The following is a 23,939-nucleotide window of genomic DNA, read 5'->3' on the forward strand; positions in this document are numbered from 1 at the left end:
ACTGAACTGCTGTGAAGAGAGAACTGAAGATGAACACCGAGCCGAGCCGTACACAGTTTTAATGGATTGACTGAGAGCTCTCGGACTAAATCTAAAATATCTTAAACTGTGTTCCAAAGATAAATGGAGGTCTTACTGGTTTAGAACGACATGAGGGTAAGTTATTAATGACATAATTTTCATAATTTTGGGTGAACTAATGCTTTAAGGGTATTTAGAGATCTGTACTAGAAAGCAAAACACAGTTACTGTGGAAGATATCATTTTTTTGGAGAGCATGCAACATTTAATGACAAAACTTTATGAATTTAGCCTTTCGGGTCGGATTTAAGACCCTTTTAGTCCTTCATTCGTGGAAGAGGAGTAACAATACACTATTTTTTTTTACTTGCACAATGTACCATCTTTTCCATCTCAAGCAGAGTATACATGTTTGATGCAGAGCTTTAGTATGCAAATTGGGTCAGGACCATTAAGTTCCATCATCAGACCGACAGGTTCATCCGTGTGTCCAACCCACCTGGATTCCCTGTGGGCCCACCGGGCCGACTGGACCCTGTTTTCCTGGTTCACCCTGAGGATGGAAGTTTGTTGATTACTTCAATACAATGTTTGAGAAATTACTATGAATTTCTAGTCTAATCTATCTTAACCAATGGGAAAAAAAAAAAATTATATATATATATATATATATATATATATATATATATATATATATATATATATATATATATACACACACATACACAATGAACATTGGTAAAAAAAAAAAAAAAAAAAAAAAATATTCATATGTTTGTATTATGCGTTTATTACAGAGGCTCCTTTGGCTCCTGGAGTTCCATCTTCTCCTGCTGGTCCAGGTGCACCCTGTATATAGAATTTACATACAACAAAATATAATAGTATCTTAAATATATATATACAGAAAGAGACACACAAAAAGCTGATTTCATAATACTTACATCTTTACCAGGAAGCCCAACCGGACCAGTCATTCCTACAGCGCCAATTTCACCCTGTAAAAGAGAGAGCCATCGCATGTCATGCATCACTGTTTTAAAATCTCAGTGAGTTTCAGCATATATTATTTTTCATGGAAACAAAGTTTTACCTTTTGGCCTGCAGGCCCCACGAGTCCATGTTTTCCTTGTAAACCCTGAATTTGAGATGCAGCATTGTTTAGCCAAGGTTAGTTGCAGATTACAAATGAGTGAAAATCTCTTTGCTTGTGTACTGTATTTGCATTCAGAGTAACAGCAGCAGGAAAAGCACATAATAAAACACAAGCACAAGCTGATTAACTCACTGGAATTCCAACAATTCCTCTGACACCGATGGCTCCAGGCAGACCTGGTTCTCCCTGTCGAGCAGACAGCAAAACAACAAATGCGTCTTAATTATTATTTTTTTTATCATTCAACAACCCAGAATCTGCGATATGCATTTTACTAATCAAACTTGCATTGTTCAGAATCATAACAACTGTATATTTACTGCAGTGCACCAGGTCACAAACATATTCGGACTTTCATGCTTTCTAAAAATGGTCATCATAACTTCACCTTCTCTCCCGGAGTTCCTGGTGCTCCATCAGATCCATGCTTTCCTGGCTCACCCTACAAATAAACAATATTTATCATCATCATCATTAAAGTTGACATTTCAGATAACTCTTCCAATAAAATTTCATAATAATTATTACAGTCACGCTGAATGTAAAGGTCATTTTGAGCATGAGTCTGATCACTCACGGTGTCTCCCTTGGCTCCAGTAGCTCCTATCTCTCCCGGGGCTCCAATTACACCCTTAAACAACACATTACAATACTTCAGAAAGAATCAGTGTACATTAAACAATTTTATTGATGGCTTTTTATTGCATAATGTTTTTGACATCACATGGACAACAATAACTCACATCATCTCCTTTAGGCCCAGGATGTCCCTGTCGCCCTCTGATGCCTTCAACACCCTATTAAGACACAAACATATTATTATATTATACTGTATAAATCACAAAACTAAATATAGACTGGTTTCTAACAATAAACTGGTTCTTTTCCCATAAATATCAGATAAAGTAAGACTTAGATTCTCTGTCGATCCTTTGAAACCAGACTTTAGTTCAGAATATTTTGATCCTATTATTATTATTTGTTATTTTTTTAATTAATGAAATACAGCTCACGTACTGGTGATCCTGGTGGTCCAGTAGGTCCTGGGATCCCGTTGAATCCAGGAGGACCCTGCAGACATAAAACACACAGGCTAGCTCTTATAATATTATACACACCCTTTTTTTTTTTTTGTCCTGCGCAATCACCGCAGAAGTTATTTGATTGGATGCACTGAGCTTTAAACAAATGCAGTTATTATTTCATGCATTGATTAGCCTGGAGGATATTGCTCTGTAAGCATTTCTCTGATTTCTCACTCTTTCCTAGTCTGCTTCAGATGAAGATGTTGTAAGTCTTACCCGATCTCCTTTATCACCATGAGTTCCAGGGAATCCAATTGGTCCTCGCTGACCCTGTATGGGAATTTGTTATTATATATTTATTTTTCTTTTTATTACTTGTTTTGTGTATAATGCTTTGCCAATATTGTATGTAAAGACAAAAGCCCCTTTCACACTGCACGTCGGACCCGGCATATTGCCGGAACATTGCCGGGTCAATTTCTTTGTGAAAGTGATTCCGGCATTGAACCCGGTTTCTGGGACCTAGTAACATTGCCGGGTTCAACCCTGGACGAGCGCTGTGTGAACAAAAGCCAGATCTAATTCCGTGTTGAAGTTATGACGCGCGTTATCGCGCGACTCTTTTACCGGCTGTTTTGAAGGAAGATCAACGTTCACGAAGAAAACATATGTGCAAATTAATGAAGCAGAGATCAATTAGTTCCTCACTTTCCGCGCTGACGCTGAGATCGTTCGCTAGCTTCAGTGAAAGTATAACGTGCCTAATGTTTTCGGCTCGTACATTACACGTCATGCCCTGATGTCACGTGTTGTTACAGGACGTTTACGGGTTGTGTGTGAATGCACGCACATATCACGGGTAATCACTGGCAGTGTGAAAGTGCAAAATCTAGCAACCCTGGAACAATTACCAGAACACTTTACCTGTGTATCTGCCGGAATGGCAGTGTGAAAGTGGATAAACATACCAATAGAAAACTTTAAACTGAAATGTATATTCTTGGTCACAGCTGATAGTGAAAACATGCCACACACTCTATAAAGTATGAACAAATGAACAAGTTTTCATACATCATCTCCTGGACGTCCAGGAGAACCTGGCTCTCCAGCGGCCCCTCGCTCTCCCTTAAAAAAAAAAAAAAAAAAGAGAAGAAAATGACTATGATGTTTGTTGATTAAAATCTCAGGCAAGCTTGTGTATCGCTGCTTCTTGGTTGTTATCATTATTAAGATTAGAGCAGTCTTACCTTTACACCTTGGGTACCCGGCAAACCGTCCACACCCGGAAGACCTCGATGTCCCTGGCACAGAGATTCAGTTTAATAATACACTCATTCATTACAGAAGTATTTGGTGTTTAACCAAAGAAACATTCTTCAGAGAGCAAAATGTACAGCACATTGACTCCTTCTGCAACAAGAAGTAAACTAAACCTATTAATAAACATTATTGCTAATTTTAAATTTGTTGTTAATCATTTATTGTATATTTAAAGCAATACTTAAATGTTTGACATTTTTGATTTTTACAAATATATTTTGACATTTTTGGAGTTTTTAAAAAACATTTGAACTCTTGTTTTAAGAGCTGGAGTTAGGTTTGGGGACTCACCTTCATCCCTGGCAGACCAGGCAGTCCCTGCGGTCCAGCTGGACATGTTGTCTGGCACTGCTAACAAAATGAGACACACAAATGCATTAGGTCCATTCATCATGGTTAAAATCGAGAATTCAATATTTTCTATCCAGCCCTACAAATTATAGAGCAGTTACCGTGCACTTTGACATTTTCCAAGTTCTATATGTCGCATACTGATTCTCTTTGTGTTGCAAGATCTAGGCCCTTGCCAGAACTTAGGGGCAAATCATTTTTTTATAGTATTGAACATTTCTTGAATGATGATGGGCAGGTTCTGAGTGTCCATGTGAAACATGGATATTATTAAATCTAACGATCACTCACAGTCTCCCCACTTCCCTCAGGGTTCCCAGCACCTTGTGGCCCCTACAGACAGCAGAATGACAGCAGTATATTTAGATTCAGACACACACACACTCAAACAAAGCCCCTTTTAAAAGCCCCAATATTACAGCGTTCAGAACAGATTTTTGTGAAAGCTCTGCAAAAAAGACTCAAAATGTCTTGGAATGTATAAAAACATCTATAAGAGATAGGTAATGAGCAGAACTTCAAAAGCCAGAGTTGGATTTGTGTATCGGTTTGGTGCCTTACACGATAATGCAGTATATCTAGTAAATAGTAAAATATTTAAAGTAATCTAGTAATATTTGTACAACATAACTTACTTGGGGGATGGAATGAAAAAGAAAATACACAAATTTGTCAAGAAAGATGCAGAAATGTGTCCAAAATGTTATCGTAATATCTCATGGGGTAAACTAACTATAAATAACAAATAACTGCATAGTCAAGTGTAATTTAGTTCAGTTAAAACAATTATTTTCTGCATTTTCTACATTGTCCAAATTTCTATCTTCTTCGTTTTTTTTGTTTGTTTTTTTTTTGTTTTTTTTTTATTATAAAATCATATCCTGTGTATACATACACATGCATTATACTATGCATACTCTATATAGGCACACATTTTGATGTAAATTTGATGTAAATTGATTTAAGCACATTGCAGTAGTCATTTCTTGTAAATTGCAAGAATGCATTTGAAATATGTAAAATGTTAAATATGTAAATGGTCTTACTGGTAATCCTGGAGGTCCTGGTGGGCCTGGGAGCCCAATGCCTCCTTTTGGTCCAGGAGGACCCTGGAAAATTGGATACCATAAAGAACTATTTAATTGAGCTAACACAATCATTCGACATTGTCTTGACGAGTTACATTATGAAAAACTAAATATGATGCCAAATGCACAGCAAAGGTGGAACAAAAGCACTTCTAAAGGCATTTAGGTGTCTTTACACAGACTGTTTAATGCTGCTCGGAGGTGGCATGCATGCATTTACACAGCAATGATAACCATTCACTTTGATACTGAGGGCTGAAGCGAGTCAGAGCAGGCATAATTTAGTCAGGCTTTTATGGAACATTACAGTACGTCTTCTGAGCAGCCTTTACACTCTGTGCCTAGCTGTGTAGAGATGCTTTTGTACAGTATGTGTATTAGTGCATCCTGACCTCTGGTCCGATGTTTCCCTCGTCCCCTGGAGTACCAGGCTTCCCTGGGAGTCCCTGCATGAGTAAAAAAAAAAAAAAAAAGTGTTAAAAAGTTTAAATGTAAAATTAAAATCTTAGATTAAGACATATAACCGTAAGACCAGGTTTTTCACATACTGGAGGCCCAACACTTTCTGGTCCCTAGAAAAAGAAAACACAAAAGTAAAATATTCGAAAATAATAATTTGTCTTAAAAAAGGCATTTTAAGATATATATATTGTAAGTGAACAGAATCAAAAATAGAAAACAATGATAAAACAACACAATGTCAACAGAAAATGAACACATTTAGCATTGAAGGATCTGACTGTTTTCCTAAAGAAAGAGAAGACTCACGGGGGGTCCGGCAGGTCCAGGGAAACCAGGGAGACCCTACACAGCCAACAAAACCAAATGTTACCCCAATGACATTAACTCACAGTCCCACCTGGATTTCACAGCATTTTAATGATCAAAATGACTGATTTTGTTTTGAGAATTGTTATACATATGTAATCAGGATGCCACATTTTTTTTAATTATGTATAACAATATAGACAGATGTACAGTAGTCATACATACAAAAAAATTAAAAAGAAAATAAATAAAAAAAATGTTTAAAGTGCTCTTTTTCCTTTACAACAAACACATCCCACACGCAATTGTCTCATTCATATCTGTTTTTATTATTATTATTATCCTCGCACGATTTTTTATTTATATGTATGTATATATATAAAGAAAAAAAAAGTTTTTAGGCATTTTGGATGTTCATTTACACAAAATTATCGTCTCTGTGTAAATGATAAAAATACACATTTGTGTTTGTGTCATGCATGTGTGCATTACGTGTTCAGTGTGTAGGTATGTGCACAGGAGTGCAGTGTTTCTTTAAAGGGAGCATTGCCAACTACTGGCCTATCATGAATAATACTGAATTTTCGTGGATCCTTGTGAACGGGGATCGTTTTGACAACACTATATGGGAAACTTTTTAAAAAACACGAAGGAAAATCTTTTCCATTTTTAATACATCATTGTCTTGAATGTACCCTTATAGGTCAATGACTTTAAGCAGTACTGTCGTTTTTGCAAATATTTAGCCACAAATCACAAAAAGTTACATTTTATTGACTTTGCGTTGTGTTTCAAGATTGCTGAATCACAAAAATCGGAGGGACTGAACCCCATATACAGTTCCCAGGTTTACCTCTTAAACTCTTCACAACATAAATTTAAGCAGAAAGTTACGGAAAGGGGTCTATTAAGATCCCTTACTCTTTCTCCCATTGGTCCTCGTGGTCCCATGGGGCCCATCGGTCCCTACAAAAATATAAAAAGATCAATCAGTTACCACCATAGTGATTAATTTAGCTCAATGTTAGTGTAAATATAACAGTTTGTATAAAACTGGTTTGCAAATCTGTAAAACATTGATTGTATCACTGGTCTAGGTTGTGTTATTAAGCGGTAAAGGCCATGTGTCTCAGTACTAACCAATGGTCCCGGCAGCCCCTGCAGTCCCCTCTGTCCTGGCAGTCCAATCTCTCCTCGATCTCCTTTACTGCCCTACAACACACACACAGAAAGACAAAAAACAGCTTTATCATCATTCAGCAACGACTGCAGCCGTTGCTAAGATACGGTGGGTCTATGCTAACGTAATTAGCCATGCAGGACTCCTCTGTGCATCTGTCCTCATCTGATAGGACCAGAGTCAGATCTGAGCAGCGTTTGACCTATTTATGACAGATGATTGTGCAATTCAACCACACTTTCCCTTAATATATATATTGACCCAAGAAGCTGGACTTGGGTATGTTTCAGATCTGGCAACCTGTAAATGCATTTTCTGATTAGGAGTTATAATACAAAACTTTTTATTAGGTATAACGTTCAAGTTCAATAAAGGCGTTATTCAGTCTTACTGAATAAACTTTATTTTAGTATAATGGAATTGACATACTACAATACATTGTATAATACAGTTCTCAGGAAACTCAGAAAATCCAGCATCCCAGAAATCTCTCCACTATTATTATGAGCACTTAAAAAATAAAAATATACTTTTTTTACTCAAACATATACTCTTTTGTAAATATATATATATATATATATATATATATATATATATATATATATATATATATATATATATATATTCTTTTTTAAACCATTATCCAAATATTCATATTGTGTTGCCTACTTTCTTTAGATACATATTTGACATTTTAGTGTGATTTTTTCATTTCAGTTTATTCTATTCTTTTATATAATCTTTTTAGCTTAATATAAACTAATTTTAGTGGTTTATCTTTTAATAGCATAGATTAATATACCACTTTTATAATCTTTATATCTTATACGCATTTAATTATTATATAAAAAAAATGTATATTGCATTTTGTATCTTATTTGTGTTTTTCAAATATACACACATGTTAAAATATACACGAATGTTAAAAATCATTCGATCCCAAACGTTTGACCAGTAGTTTACAATATATATATATATATATATATATATATATATATATATATATATATATATATATATATATATATATATATATACACATACATGAAGTATCAGTAACATGAAAATAATTATTGATTTATCAGTATTCAGTATCAGTATCTGAATTTCGATATCTGTTTATCCCTCTTCCCAACTCTATCCCAAACTAGTGTAAATCTTGTTGAGCATGATCTCCTGCAGAGTTTAAGAACAATGTCTTGAAGATGTTGGAGATGAAGATGTTCCTCCAATATTTCACACTTACCAGAGCTCCAGGAGTGCCCGGAGAGCCTGGAATACCCTGAAGAACAGAAAAAAATAGTAAGTCTGTGAGAAAGGACACAAACCCTCCTGCCTTCGTGAAAAAGAGTATAAATCCCTAATGAACTGCCAAGAGACCAAAGAAGACCAAAGAAAGAGGCGTTTCATTAGTTTGTGCTTAAGACTGAGCTGATGAAGTTAAAGGAACAGCTCAGGTGGAGATTCACACGTCACTTTTGGTACAGGTAAAACTGTGGAACATATTAAATTAACTAATAAATAAATAATAATATTATGAAAAAAAACAAAAAACATTTGCCATCATCATATATAATACACATCAGATAGCCAGTGAACAGACTGTTGTCAATTTCTCATAGGAACATCAAGACGTCTTTTAAAAATACGTATTAGTTAAATATTTGTAATGTGCAGAAAGACTTGCATCTCTCCCATCTCTGCCAGGTTCTCCTTGGGGTCCACGAGGTCCCTCAGGACCCTCAGGACCAGGGGGACCAGGGATCGGCTTGGGATCCGGCTGTAACAGGTTGAAGGAGCAAAAGAAGGAAAATGATAGGTAAAAATAAACAAGAACGTTTTAGAATTAATTTGATGTTTTGCTTTACCAAATATAATCAATGTTTCACTGAACTCCGAAATCAATAACTGGAAAGGCTGCAAATAATCTTTCTCCCCCAAGGACCATACAAAATTACTTTATCACAACAAAGAATAAAATATAAATCATTGGATCTCTACTGACAACTTCCCTCTTTATTAGCTTAAGCTTCAAATGAGCTAAGAAGCAACACATTTAGAAAGTCATTTGGATAGTTAAGTACAATTCCCAGAAAAATTATGAATAAAATAATACATTATTTACTTGGTGGCATATAAATGCAGAAAACAGTCTTGTTTTGTTGATTGCAGTAAGTATAGCAGGTAGCAAAGCATTGCAGTAGATTATTTGCTCAAATAATAATTTATTAATTGATTAAAAAAAGAAAAACAAAGTAAAAAATAAAATCAAATACCTCAGCATTGGCATACATCTGAAGAAGCAAGAGAGAGAGAGAGAATTAAGATTATTGCAGAGTTAGTGAAAATGAAAGCCCTTCACCAAAAAGAGAAAGCACACCTGTAGATGGCGCCACAACATGCGGCCTACGATACCGCCCCGCCGGCCAACTCATCGGAGAACAAAGCAAATGCATGAACGTTCACATTAACGGCAAATGTTCAATGGCAAAGTCAGGTGTTATGAAGTCTTTTGAAGAAACTAGCTTTTCCAGACTGCCATAGCAATAATTTATCAATATTTATTTTAGGCCTTTCTGTTTCCTCCTTCTGTTAAGCACAAAAGATGATATTGTGAAGAATGTCAGCAACCAAACTGTGTGTGTGGGTGGGTGCTGAAGTCAATGGCTATGCTATTAACTGTTTGGTTACCTGCATTCTTCAATCTTTTTTTTTTTTTTTCTTTTTTTTTTAAACAAACAGTTGATGGTAGATGGAGAAAAAAAAAAAATAAACGACGGAAGTCAACAGCTACTGTAAATTTTTTGGTTAGCAACATTATTCAAAACATCTTTTGTGTTCAACAGAAGAAAGAAATGCATTCAGTTTTGGCAGCTACACTCAAGAGAGAGTAAATGAACAGAAATTTCATTTTTGGGTGAACTATCCCTTTAAACCAGCCTCAGGTGGTTTTATGATCTTAGCTAGCAAGGTTTGATCGTTTTAGAGGAGTTTTGAGTGCTTGCTGATGAGTATAGAAGACCAACAAACCACTTTCAGTCTTTTAGCAGGTAACCCACATGATTTTTTTATATTTAGGTGGTTTAGCACAACAAAAAGACTGTGATTGGTCAGCTTCTCATTTAAGACAAAACGGGAAGTGATAAAAGCTTAGCTACCTCTGACGGAGGAAGTTCGGTACAGCTCTCTCTCTGAGCTCTCTTTGGGTCACAGTGAATCAGCATCCACTGCAACTCAAACTGAAAAAACACAGAACAATCAAGTTATTTCCTTACTTGACTACATAACCGAATCCTAAACTACAAGGATTTTCTGATTTACATTTAACAGAATTAGGTTTTCAGTTTTACTTCACTGTAAGATGTGACTGACAGCACTATCAGACGTATTTTTATTTGTCCTTTGGACAGGAAGTGACAAGGTGTAGAGGTCCTACAATCTGGTAGTTAGGCTCACTGACTGTCGTATCAGTGTGACAGTTACACAGACTGACAGTCACATTTATCACAGGTAGAGACTGTAACAGGATGTGATGGTGCAGGGTGACAGTAACCTTGACCATCAAATATAGTAGAGATCCACTGCAAAACCCAAGCAAAAAATAAATTAACCCTTCCAAAACTTAAATCTTAGAAAGAATTAACCATTTCAAAACTTCAATCTTAGAAAAAATATAAAACTTCCAAAAGAAAGAATTAACCCTTAAAAACTTAAATCTTATAAAAAACTAATACTTTCAAAGAAAGGATTAACCCTTACAAAACTTCAATCTTATAAAAAAATTATACTTTCAAAGAAAGAATTGACCCTTAAAAACTTCAATCTTATAAAAAATTATACTTTCAAAGAAAGAATTGACCCTTAAAAAACTTTAATCTTAGAAATAATTAACCATTTCAAAACTTCAATCTTAGAAAAAATCTAAAACTTCCAAAGAAATACTTAACCCTCACAAAACTTTAATCTTAGAAAAAACTAATACTTTCAAAGAAAAAATTAACCCTTACAAAACTTCAATCTTATAAAAAATGTATACTTTCAAAGAAAGAATTAACCCTTAAAAACTTCAATCTTATAAAAAATGTATACTTTCAAAGAAAGAATTAACCCTTAGACTGACAGTCACATTTATCACAGGTAGAGACTGTAACAGGATGTGATGGTGCAGGGTGACAGTAACCTTGACCATCAAATATAGTAGAGATCCACTGCAAAACCAAAGCAAAAAATAAATAAACCCTTCCAAAACTTAAATCTTAGAAAGAATTAACCATTTCAAAACTTCAATCTTAGAAAAAATATAAAACTTCCAAAGAAAGAATTAACCCTTAAAAAACTTAAATCTTATAAAAAACTAATACTTTCAAAGAAAGAATTAACCCTTAAAAACTTCAATCTTATAAAAAACTAATACTTTCAAAGAAAGAATTAACCCTTACAAAACTTCAATCTTATAAAAAAAATTATACTTTCAAAGAAAGAATTGACCCTTAAAAAACTTCAATCTTATTAAAAATTATACTTTCAAAGAAAGAATTAACCCTTACAAAACTTAAATCTCATAAAAAATTATAATTTCAAAGAAAAAATTAACCCTTACAAAACTTCAATCTTATAAAAAATGTATACTTTCAAAGAAAGAATTAACCCTTAAAAACTTCAATCTTATAAAAAATTATACTTTCAAAGAAAGAATTAACCCTTACAAAACTTAAATCTCATAAAAAAATTATAATTTCAAAGAAAGAATTAACCCTTACAAAACTTTAATCTTAGAAAAACAAAAACTAATACTTCCAAATAAAGAATTAACCCTTGCAAAACTTCAATCTTAAAAATAATTAACCCTACAAAAACTTCAATCTTAGAAATAACTAAGGTTTACATTTCAAACATTTCTGTTAAAAGCACACTGTTCACATCATAATGGATAATTATTATTAATAACTCACTAACTAAATAAATAAATAGCCATTTTTATACATGATTTACATGCAAATCTATTTCATACATATACAAGGTTTTATATGTAAAACCTTTTAGTGCACCTTTAGGAAAGTTACATATTTTAGCAAATATTGAAAAATGAACTGATGACTCTTACCACTACAGACGTGTTGGGATCAGAATCCAGTCTTCCGATCAGAGTGTCTCCCTCCGTGCTGACGTAGCCTTTCCTCTTGATGGGTTTCTGGTCCACCGGTTGACAGTCCACATAGAGCGTCACCAGCTCCTTCTCCACACCAACCATCACTTTGTGCCATTTAGTGTTGAAGAGGACAGAAAGGCCTGGGAAGGTGACGGTCTGCACGTCTCCTTCCAAAGTAGTGAGGAAGAACTCCAGGGCCTGCTGGTCTCCATTCAGACGCATACCTGCCTGCTTCAAACCGTCTTCATCCACCACCTGCCAGATGTTCCACACCTTGTTGATGGTGTTCTTGATCATGCGGAAGGTGGTCATGAAGGAGTACTCATCCGGGAAACCCCTTGGAAAATTCAGCCTGGTGGGCAGCAAATATGGATATATGTTGAATATATGTTTATACTTTAAAGTAAAATATATAGCAAAATGAACAAAGTGTTAAATAAATAAAAGATGAATAAAACATGGATTTCTAGTGAAGAAAAACTAAGTTCTGAAACCGGTTTTACATGTACAATATATACATATGTTTGTATAAATACAATAATCTAAGTGTATATTGACCTATGGACTGTGGTTTGGTGGCAGTTATAGAAAATAAAATAAATTAAAATAATGAGCGAAATCAATACAAGACAGAAGAAAATAAAAGAAAAATAAATAATTCTACATTTGTGTTGAGGCCAATTCACACACCGCACAGACAAACGCCAACAAACACTAACAGAAAAGTCTGTCAGTGTTTGTTGGATCAGTGTGTTACCCCTGTCTGTGTCTGTTACCATTGGTCAGACTTTGTTTTTATCCAAATGAACCCAGTGTGAACATGACATTCAACATGAAATCCAACAGCCAGCTTGTTGCTGTTGTGCAGTGTGAATTGGCCTTTAAGAATATTCTAGTGATGAAAAAACAAGGTTCTGATACCTGTTTTAAATTTTAGACATATCTTAATATTAATTATTATTGAGTTATGGTCTGTGACCGGGTGGTTTTAGTGAAACTAAAATAAACTGAAATTAATAGTTCCAAATGAAATAATAAAATAGTTAAATAAAATATAATAAATGGTAAATTTGTTACAATCATTCTAGTGATTAATTTCAAATATGAAAATATCTAATAACTAGTAGCAAGTACAATTGTGGAGCATTTCTCAAGAATTGCAAGAATTTCTAAAAAAATAAATGCAAAATCTTACACTATTTAACGTTGCATTGATAGGTTTCTTAAACAAAAACTACTCCTGCAAATTCACAATGAAGTTACTATCTTGTTACGAAGCACATCTTTTTATAAAATGGATCTATTACCGGTAAGAATAGTAATTCACCTCCATTACTGTCTGGTCATCAAGGGAATGGCCCTGCATTATGCATAGAGCAGATCGGCTTCAAGTCGCTCTGAGATTAAACTATGAATGCCAAATAGATCAGAGCCAATTCCACTTTCATCTTCAAAGCCTGTGTGTTGTCCATGAGTTATTTCAAAGGGACGGTGCTGGCTTTCATTGCACTGTGTTTAAGAATCAGAGGCCAGGCTGTAGACAGTGACTGAACACCACAGCATCTGAGAATCAATTACCTTGTCCGGTTTTACACGCACCCTCTCTGGGCTTGACCCGTGTGGCGTTTTAATGGGCAGAGGTGCTCTGTGGGAGATGTTCTTACAAATGAAGCTACAGCGGCCTTTAAGCAGCTTGAAAATGGATCGAGGCAAGGCCATAAATATGGAGTTTCCTGTTAGCTAGTAAAATAAATGAGGGCCACTGTTTGGAATAATCTCTGTCTCAAGAAATCACTTTCTCCCCTTCCATTTGTAAGTCATGCTCTCCCAAATAGATATTAGCACCAAATAGATACTCAGACACTCAGAGTCCATTTCATAATTTGCTGGGTAGTATCAGTTAGATAACGATTTCCTTTTTGCTACAGCACAGTTGGACTCTATTAATAGAGATTAGCTTTATCCTTGTCTTTCATGTTCATGCTTGTTTTACAAAGATGCATCCCCAGTTGCATTCACATTAAACTATTTAAAATGTAACATATTTTCATTCAACTGCATTTAATATGTCCACAGTTAAGTGTCTGAAAACTTTACGTTCAGTTCACACTTCCTCTCTCAGATCAAAATCCACTGTTATATCAGTTCAGACCTGACTGGTTTTATTTGTAAATGGTGCTTGATCTGCATATTTCTCTCCTGATTCAGATGAGACGACTTTTTTTACTGGACAAAACAATATTATTGATAGACGACTTGCACTTTAGAGTCATATGTCGACTTGGACTTTAAGTTTAAAATTTAGATTTTTAGTTTTGGTTTAAGACTTTTAGTTTTAAACTTTTAGTTTATAATCTGACCCAGTAATTCCTCCATATAGCTGGAAAAAAAGGTTTGAAGTTAAAAATGTCAAACACAACTTTTCGCCTCACAAGACATTAATAGATGGACTGGAGTGGAGTGGTGTGGATTACTTTTGGACTATTGTGATGTTTTTATCAGCTGTTTGGACTCTAATTCTGACGGCACCCATTCACAGAGGATCCACTGGTGAGCAAGTGATGTAATGTTATATTTCTCCAAATCTGCACATTTTCATTTTTGGGTGTACTATTGCTTTAAGCATATGAATTCAAAGTCAAAAGTGACATGTAGCCAAGTATGCTGTCCCATACTTGGAATTTGTGCTCTTCATTTAACCCATCTAGATGCACACACAGCAGAGAGTAAAAAAAAAAAAAACTGAAACATGACTATTTGTGTCAGCGAGACTGATTGTATGGGGTTTCTGGGTATGCAGCGTTCTGCTCGAGCGGATCTGCATGGGTTCAGACAAGTCAGTTTTTGCATTATTAGAAGCTGACTGTTCAGAGCCTGATAACACCTGTCTCTGACCTGTAATAATGTAACACCTGAAACAAATTCTGTGTATGTCAACAAAGTTATGCGTGTGTAACATTTAGCTTTAGTTCATGAAGTGCACTGATACACACAAGATGTAAGTGAAGTTATATGAAGATGTATGTGTGTTTCATTCCATTTAAACACGTAAATAAACTATAGTTGTATAGTTTGGTGAGCAGTCAGGTTTATTGTTACCTGGTTGGGATCTGGAAGTTGGCCTCTCTGTCGAGTCTGTACGCCACCTGGAGGGGTGTGGATCCTTCTACCTTTCTGACGCCCCTCATGGGGATGACATCCAGCTGAAACTGTGTGATCAGATCAAACCCTGCCACACACAAATACACTCTTTAAATACTCAAAAATCCTGAAGCAGCCATGATGGAATTTCTATTACAAGGTAGAGTCAATTCTGATCAAATAAGTGTTCTTTGTGCACAATGTATATAATTTGTTTTTCCAGATAAGATCTTTAGGACTGTCTACATTGTCATTTTATAAGATAGATAGTTACTGTCCAAATCTGAACCAAAATTAGCTGTTTAGACAAAAAATCTATTCAAATTAAATTTTAATTTATTTATTTATTTTTTATTTATTTTTTTATCCAGAAAGCTTAAAACCTAATACTTTCCGGAACAAAATCTTTGTAAAAGTCTGTCCTAAAGCCTAAAATCTAATAATTTCTGAAACAAATACAAACAAAAATGATGATGATGATTTCTTTTTTTTTTTTGCTGTCTGTTTTAAAGCCTAAAATCTAATAACAATAATAATAATAAAAAAAAAACATTAAAAATAATTGTATTTATTTATTTATCTATTGTCTACCCAGTAAAATGCAATTTACAATAAATCTCATTTAATTTTGATTATATCCGAATTGTAATACAAACCCCATTAGCATTTGTGAGAAATTCATGCAATAAATGTTTTAAACCAAAATTAATATGCATTTATGTACATATCCTGTCCAAAAAAATGCATTAGGTCTCTTAACATCTGTTTACTTAATTGCATTCGATCTTGCTTACTCCCTGTTTCCAGTCTGTGCACACAGCAGCACATGTTTGTGATTTGAGGTTGCAACCTCTGCATTATTTGTTAAAAGCCAAAGAGTCGCAACCAATTAAGATCTTGCTGAGCTAGAAGTGTTTCCACTGCAGAAACTGGCTGGTCAGAAACCAAAGTTTTATTTGCCTCATTTGAGATCTAAAGATGTCTTAAAATAAGGCGACTATCAGCCTCAGCATCTTTACCTAATAAAACAAACAGTGTTGTGCTGCTGCGTATCCTGCATACAGAAAACTACTATTTATAGGTAAACAATGATTGAATGAACAATGTTTTTAATGATAATAATGCATAAATGATGGTGGTTAAATATTTATACTAACAGTCATGAGAAGTGCTCTAGTGTATATATATATATACATATATGCGCAATTTTTATACCATGCAATATGTATGTAAAAGTCTTTATTTCATGCACACATATGATGAAAACAGTTCACATTATGTTTTTCAGAGTGGCTCAGTTTTACCTGGAAGGTCATCTTGTCCATTCTTCATGGTTGGGCACACCGTGTCGCCATCTAATCTGTTCAAATCCAGCTCTGAAAAATTCATAAGTGACATGAGTGTCATTTCAGGCCTGTCTGCAGTGACAGATCACCAGAGAATATGCTCAGATTGTGAAAGAGTTGATGTTCACCCAACTCATAACAGAAGGCCAATTGTACCACAAACACATATCTTTTACAACATAATAATAACAACAACAACAACAACAATAATAATAATAATAGATCTTTCATTCATTGGCAAATGAAATAATAAAATATCGGTATATCATATTTAATTATAAAATGCTAAATAAATATAATATTTTGTTTTTAATTAAATTAAATATACCTAAATGATTTTAGAATATAAAATTATAAAAACTTGAAATAATGTCAATCATAGTTAGAATAGAGACAGCATACAGCAAATTAGATATTTTTTTTATTAATACAAGAGACTCTTGAAAAAAATATTACGTTTTACATGCATTATTTAAATATAAATAAAATACATAACTTTTCACATTTATTTGCATATGACTATTTTCGTAATGCTAATACAATGCCATTCAGCGCACTCAGTCTATATGATTTTCTAACAAAAAGAGGGAGTAATAATCAGCGCAAGCATAATATTAAGGCCATACAGTATGTGCGCGGCTGAATATAAGACATGATAAATGTGTCATAATTACAGTGAGGAAGTATTTAGTAGATGTTATGCATTATGGATGTACTGTAAGTGTACATGTGTGGGCCTGCAGGACAGCTTGCAGAAGGTCAGACTGACAGTTATCTGTGCTCATTTGTATTAATCTAATGTAAGTTCACAACAGAAAAAACAAATGTGACACTCCATCCATCACAAGGACAGTTTCCTCCCATGAACATTAGATCCTATGATGGAGAATATCAGCTCTTATTTATTTCTATAGATTACCATTTGACTCTTTGATGCAACAGAGAAGGGACTTTAGCTATTGTTTTTCATATATATGAATTGTCTATTACAGAAAAACTAAATAATTCAAGACAGTCTTATTTTAGTACATTTTATATATTTTAATTTAACTTATATATGAAATATTTAAAATGATAGTTTATATATATATATATATATATATATATATATATATATATATATATATATATATATATATATATATATATATATATATATATATATTGAATAACACTTTTTGTTATATTTTCATTTTAGTTAAAGATTTAGTAATTTGTTGTGTTTTTACCATTTTAATTAGGCAATTAATTAAATGTCTATATAGTTTTTATTTGGTTTTAATTTTTAATTTGAGTTTTTTTTTTTGTACTTCAATGTAAAATAAATGAAAAAGAGAAATCATGTTAATATTTTTAGTTAATGCTAATGCTTTTATTATTATTTTTTTTTTTTATCTGGTTTTAGTTTTAGTTAATGATAATAACCCTGACTTAATATGACTTAATAAAATATCTGTTTGAAACCACTGTTCTGTGACAAAACAACCCAAATAAAAAAATTACAGTTCAACACTTCACTAAAACATATTTATTGTTATTTTATTTATTTATTTATTTTTTACTTTTTAAGCCTCTGGGGTCTAAAAATGTGGATAGATGTGGCATTTTGTGGCATCTTCTCCTGATAACCCCGAAATAATTCACTTCATAATTCACATAATCCCCTAAAGGCCTCATTCATTAATGAACCATGATATTACTATGATTTTTGAACAATACCATAAAGATAATACTGTTATTATTTTTAGCACCTTGCTAATATTGTACACAGTGGTATTCACACAGTGCTGCAGTATTTTTCAGAAGTACCATAGCATTTTTATTTTTTATTTTTTTTGTAAGAGTTTGGCTCTGTGAGTCGAAAGAGGCCAAAACTGCAATGCAGGAAATCATGAAATAACGGACGTGAGAAGGTGGAGGGGCTTGATCAGCTGACGCGGCGCTTTACACAGGTAAAGTATGAACAGACACACTCACATCTGGAACTTCTTGAAAGCCTGAAATAATCAGGCACTTGCGAGAGGTACCAGAGTAAAAAAGGCATTCTCCTGAGTTTTTACAGAACTGTTTTTCCATGCACAGGGCCGTTTGGGAGCACTTTAAACCCTCATATCCTCTTGTGTCATTTTAAAACACCCATTAGTGTAAATGAGGGACTAAGCCGAGACTCCTACCACAGTTTTCATGCAGTCGCTTACACACACATGTTTACTAGCTGGTAGACATGTACAGTGGTTCAATGAGGACCACACACTGATCAAAACAAAACAACTGTAAAGGTCACATGACAGGGGTTAAATCACTAGAGGTTGGTTAGGTGTTATCGCTAGTCGCTATATTAGACTGATTTATACATGTATATCAAGAGTCGTGGTACTATTTTTAAGTTAAATGATTGTATATTTGTCATAATTTGGGTTTATTTTAAATGCTCTTTTGTGCTTTATCAGCATTCAGTAAAATACAAACATAATCAGTGATGTATGTAATTAAAGGAATAGTGTAGTAAATGTAGATTTGTTGAAAAGATGAGTTTATTTCTTCATCTGAACAGATTTGGAGAAATGTATCATTCCATCACTTGCGCACCAGTGGATCATCTGCAGTGAATGGGTGCCGTCAAAATAAGAGTCCAAATAGCTGATAAAAACATCACAATAATAATAATAATAATAATAAAAATAATAATAATAATAATAATAATAATAATAATAATAATGTCTTGTGAAAAGCTGCATGTTTGTAAGAAACAAATCCATCAAGACATCAACTTTATTTAATTTAATTTATAAAAAAAAAAAATAATTAAACTGTAATTTCTAATAGTCCTCAACCCATAATATTGCTGTATCATCTAAATCAGGAGAGAAAAATGTTAACACTATTAACAAGCAAAAGCAGTCCAAAACAGTTTTAAACATATATGTTAGAGGATTTTGATGTGAGAGGACAACAGGAGATGGACTTTTTCCACTGGAAATAGCATTATTATGGATTATGGGCATTTTGGCCAGTAGCAACAGTTTGAAGTTAAAAGATGTTAACAGATGGACGTGTTTTTATCAGCTGTTTGGACTCTCATTCTGACGGCACCCATTCACTGCAGAGGATCCACTTGGTGAGCAGCATTTTTCCAAATCTGTTCTGATGAAGAAATAAACTCATCTACATCTCGGACGGTTTTATTGATTTCTCATATCCATCTGAGATGCATTATTGCCTGACAAACCACAACAATGAGTAAAAAACAGGAAAGAGAAAGGCATTATGGAATGAGTAGCATTGTAATTGCATTTTAAGACCAGTTTAAATCTCTGGGACGCATTAAACACCAAACATTCTTTGAGAAGATACTCACGAGCGAGAGCCGGTGCACAGAGCAACACGAAGACAATCAGACGTGTTAAACACCCTGCCAATGTCCGTCGCCAGACCCAGCTCCTGCCAGAGACGGACATCATTTAGACTCACAAAACATCATTAGCATATAAAACTAATATTCAGCACTGAGGAAGAAATAATGTAGAAGATGATCATCTAAAACTATCAGTTTGAATACCGGCGAGACTTGACTCTGAAAGGTTTGGCTTTGTCTTTCACAAAAATATTTAGCAGCATAACCGTTTTCAAAATGTACAATAATCAGAAATGTTTTGTCAGCATTAGAATGATTTCTGAAGGATCATGTGACACTGAAGAATGGAGTATTCAAGTAGAAAACAGTTCTTTTAATTTGAAATAATATTTGACCATTTTTCTCTTTTTACTCTATTTTTTTTATATAATAAATGCAGTAATGTTGAGCTTAACTGATTTCCCAATCCCAACCTCAAACATTTGAACGGTATAATGTAATAGCAATGAAAGGCACATTATTAAAATCAGTCAGACACAGAACCTTAAGAAACCCCAGCATCTCCTCGCAGGAACAGAGCCATGCTGAGAGCGAGACAGAGACACTGAGCCACCTGTCTGCTCTAGCATCCTCATGTCTGTGTTGTTTTAAATTGGCTAGAGAGGCACAGGACGGAGATGGAAAGATACTGTGCTACAGTAATGATGAGTCATTCTCTTGGGTCAGAGGTACAGACACACAATATGCACCATCTATCCACAGGATCACACACACACACCTAACCCAGTCCGTCCATAGGACACATACAGAGTCATTCCACTGACTGGACGTATGGGGAGTATGTTTAATTGACCTTTTGCTAAATATTATTCATAAAATATTCTGCTACCGGACAGATTTCTGAAGCAGATGCCCTGAGAATACAGCACAAACCAATCAGCCTACGCATCAGTCATTGTGTTTGAGTTTCCTGACATTAATTCCTTACAAATATCTGCCTCAGAATAGCGGCTGAGACATCAGAACTTCTCATGGATGTGATTAGGCGCATGTCAAGATCTGAATGACAACTTTGAGTCAATAATAACTAACATTTCAGTCTATTTCTCACACAGACGTTCAAACATTTAGGGTAATAAACAATAACATTGTGAAATAATATTACAATTTAAAATAGCTGTTTTCTACTTAAATATGTTATAAAATGTCATTTATTCCTGTGTTGTAAAAGCTGAATTTCCAGCGTCATTTCTCCAGTCTTCAGTGTCACATGATCCTTCAGAAATCATTCTAATATGCTTAATCTTTTATTATTAATTTTGAAAAAAGTTTTGCTCCCCCAGGATTCTTAAAAGGATAAAAATAACAGCATTTGAAATCTGAATAAAAATATTAATTTCTTTAAACAAAGAATATAAAATCTTACGTAACCCAAACTTTTGAATGGGATATAGTGCTCTTATAAATACATGTACAATGCAACTCACATGCACCCTGTTAGGACTGTCAAAATGATCCTCTCTCTCAGCGTAATCTCAATCCCTTGACAAATGGTTTTGCTTTGCAAGCAATTGTTCTATTATACAAAAATAACAGCTTGTATTTTTCATTTGCAGCTGTTGAGGGAGAAGCGTGTGTGAGGGTGACAGAGCAATGAAACAGAAGGATGAGAGCACAATACAGATAGTTCAACTTCAGATCTGTGATGTTCACGGTCATTAAGAGAAATAAATGACAGCATGTGCATATGAAGGGAAACACTCCACTATAATGTGAAAGTAGAGAGTGTGTGTGTGTGTGTGTGTGTGTGTCACACATATGGCACAGTGGCCCCTGAGCTGTGCTGGCTTTGGTGTGTGAGCCAGATTCCCTGGCAGCTTTCCTGATCACTCACAGTGTCTTAAAGTATCCCCAACCTTCCCTCCCTTATATGATAGTTATGGCTCTCAAAACTGATTGTTACTGAAATTAAAATGATTAAAACTGAAACCACCTAGAGACACCTATTAGCTATGATAATTTGTATATGCACACAAAACTTGGATAAAATACTATTTCTAGACATCAAGATGTTACTTTCTGATCATGGTTAGTTCTGCAAACACTTCAAATTGTTCTTTTCAATGACTATAGTGTAAAGATGCATTATCGTAAAACAAGTAAATAAATAAACACTGTGAACATGAGCCATGGGAGTATCATTTAACTAGATAATATGGTAATCGTTTAATACTAATATCCACTATGTACTATATGGTATTGTCGTCTGAGACCATCTGCTACTGCAGGTTCCTCTGTCTCATACAGCAGTGGGTGAAGCTCAGATTAGGAAGCAGGGCTACAGTATCTAAATCTTGGATTTGATCCTGCTGACACACTCGTAATCCATGTGGGGAGGAATATCTTCTCCCACTCAGCCATCATCCGGCACAAACGTATGAGGGAACGCTCTGGAAATCACAAGCTGCTGACAGATCATAGTATAAGAGATCAGCAATCAGCAACAGTGTAAAAATACCAGCAACTCGGAGCGATTTATACAGCGTCTGACTCACTCAACATGAGCATCAACATTTCTGCTCATAATAAGCTACTAAATTTATCTGTGAAATCTATTACACTTTCTTCCTTCCTTATACGTTTATGCTTATAAGCTGGTAAAAATAATTACAAAGAAAAACGTTGAGTAAATTCCCTTACAAAACTGTGCAATGCAGTAACAGATCAGATGGCAATATTATGGTACTTGTCCAAAAAACATGGTAGTACCATGGTACTTATTTGGAAGGGCTATATGAATATGGTTTGTGGATAATGTTTGTGGTATACCATTTATTAATGTTTTGTGCAGTGTTCCTAAACCCTTTGACCATGGAATTTACTTAACGAAAAAATAAATTATAATGCTTTTCACTGGCAAAAAAAAGTAGTTATATAAAATATATATATATATATATTTTACATGCATATATATATATATATATATATATATATATATATATATATATATATATATATATATATATATATATATATATATATATATATATATACACATGCATATATAGTATATACATACTATATATATATGCATGACTGTAAAAATATATTCACGACAAAAAACGTTCAGAAACTGATTAACTGAGGAGCTAACATGTTGCCTCATGTATTTAACTTTTCCATAATGCAAACAAACACAGTGAAATATGGAGAATATAATCAGATTTGTTTAGGGATGTGTGTTTTCCCTGCTGGGCAACTGCTGTTTTCCTGAGCAAACCAACTGCTGTCTTTCATCCAGATGTTGAGGGAAGTTCCTCCTCAACTTTCATCTAAACTATAATTACAAAGGCGCTTAGATGAAAAGAAAATCTTAAATGAAAAGATTGTGAGGGCGGAAGCATTTTATCTTTATGGCACAAACAGAGAAGAACCTGCCTTGAAAACTCAAAGAAAAAAAAAACCAATAGAATAACACAAAATGCAGTTAAGACTCAATTTAGGTCCTGAATAAGTGTATCACACACCTAATGCACTAAAAGGTGCAGTTGTTTTAAATTCTATGCCAAATTACGTTCCTCACGGCTCGTTTTAAAGAGCAACTCATCAGAAGGAAATAGTCACCCCAAGGTGTTTTAAGATCTTTTCCATGTTTTTATAAGAGTCACCGGTGTTTGAGATCTTACCTGCTCATGCTTAGGTGAGGAGCCATTTTTTTCTGTCCCTCAACAGGGATGTAAGAGTCTAGATGGATGCAGAAGTTTTGTCCTTTGGCCTAGAGATGTGTCGTCCCCCTCCAGTCCTCTCCAGGGCCTCTCTGACTGAAGACCTGTGCATGAGATGCCAAACTTTTAGGACACATTAAGGGTTTTTTGCAAGGGCAACCTGGCTTGGTTCCTGGCGTCTGATTGGCTGGAAGAGCTCTGAGGGGTGGTGGCAAGGCTTTTTTTATTACTGATGGAGAGGGGAGACATTGAGCCTTGGGCGTTACGAGCACCTTTTTTCATTTCTGCACAGGAGCTAATAACATATGTTGAGC

The 23,939-nt window shown here is 34.4% G+C and overlaps 1 protein-coding gene across 1 annotated transcript in view; it reads right to left on the reverse strand.

Annotated features, from left to right (window-relative positions):
• Window positions 1-20,535, reverse strand: part of LOC113061942 (collagen alpha-1(IX) chain-like) — a 26,607-nt gene extending 6,072 nt beyond the window's left edge. Inside the window, exons 1-28 of the mRNA XM_026231453.1 lie at window positions 20,444-20,535; window positions 19,904-19,986; window positions 16,504-16,575; window positions 15,158-15,287; window positions 12,014-12,410; window positions 10,068-10,148; window positions 8,597-8,689; window positions 8,156-8,191; window positions 6,870-6,941; window positions 6,651-6,695; window positions 5,730-5,765; window positions 5,510-5,533; window positions 5,354-5,407; window positions 4,920-4,982; window positions 4,165-4,206; window positions 3,814-3,870; window positions 3,450-3,503; window positions 3,274-3,327; window positions 2,479-2,532; window positions 2,195-2,248; window positions 1,921-1,974; window positions 1,755-1,808; window positions 1,566-1,619; window positions 1,310-1,363; window positions 1,115-1,159; window positions 966-1,019; window positions 817-870; window positions 521-574 (exon numbers count right to left, since the gene is read on the reverse strand). Coding sequence (XP_026087238.1) covers window positions 521-574; window positions 817-870; window positions 966-1,019; window positions 1,115-1,159; window positions 1,310-1,363; window positions 1,566-1,619; window positions 1,755-1,808; window positions 1,921-1,974; window positions 2,195-2,248; window positions 2,479-2,532; window positions 3,274-3,327; window positions 3,450-3,503; window positions 3,814-3,870; window positions 4,165-4,206; window positions 4,920-4,982; window positions 5,354-5,407; window positions 5,510-5,533; window positions 5,730-5,765; window positions 6,651-6,695; window positions 6,870-6,941; window positions 8,156-8,191; window positions 8,597-8,689; window positions 10,068-10,148; window positions 12,014-12,410; window positions 15,158-15,287; window positions 16,504-16,575; window positions 19,904-19,986; window positions 20,444-20,535 — 2,016 coding nt within the window. The remainder of the gene's footprint in view (window positions 1-520; window positions 575-816; window positions 871-965; window positions 1,020-1,114; window positions 1,160-1,309; window positions 1,364-1,565; window positions 1,620-1,754; window positions 1,809-1,920; window positions 1,975-2,194; window positions 2,249-2,478; window positions 2,533-3,273; window positions 3,328-3,449; window positions 3,504-3,813; window positions 3,871-4,164; window positions 4,207-4,919; window positions 4,983-5,353; window positions 5,408-5,509; window positions 5,534-5,729; window positions 5,766-6,650; window positions 6,696-6,869; window positions 6,942-8,155; window positions 8,192-8,596; window positions 8,690-10,067; window positions 10,149-12,013; window positions 12,411-15,157; window positions 15,288-16,503; window positions 16,576-19,903; window positions 19,987-20,443) is intronic.
• Window positions 20,536-23,939: the final 3,404 nt, after the last annotated feature.

This window comes from Carassius auratus, chromosome 44 (assembly GCF_003368295.1).
Source record: "Carassius auratus strain Wakin chromosome 44, ASM336829v1, whole genome shotgun sequence".
NCBI lineage: Eukaryota > Metazoa > Chordata > Actinopteri > Cypriniformes > Cyprinidae > Carassius > Carassius auratus.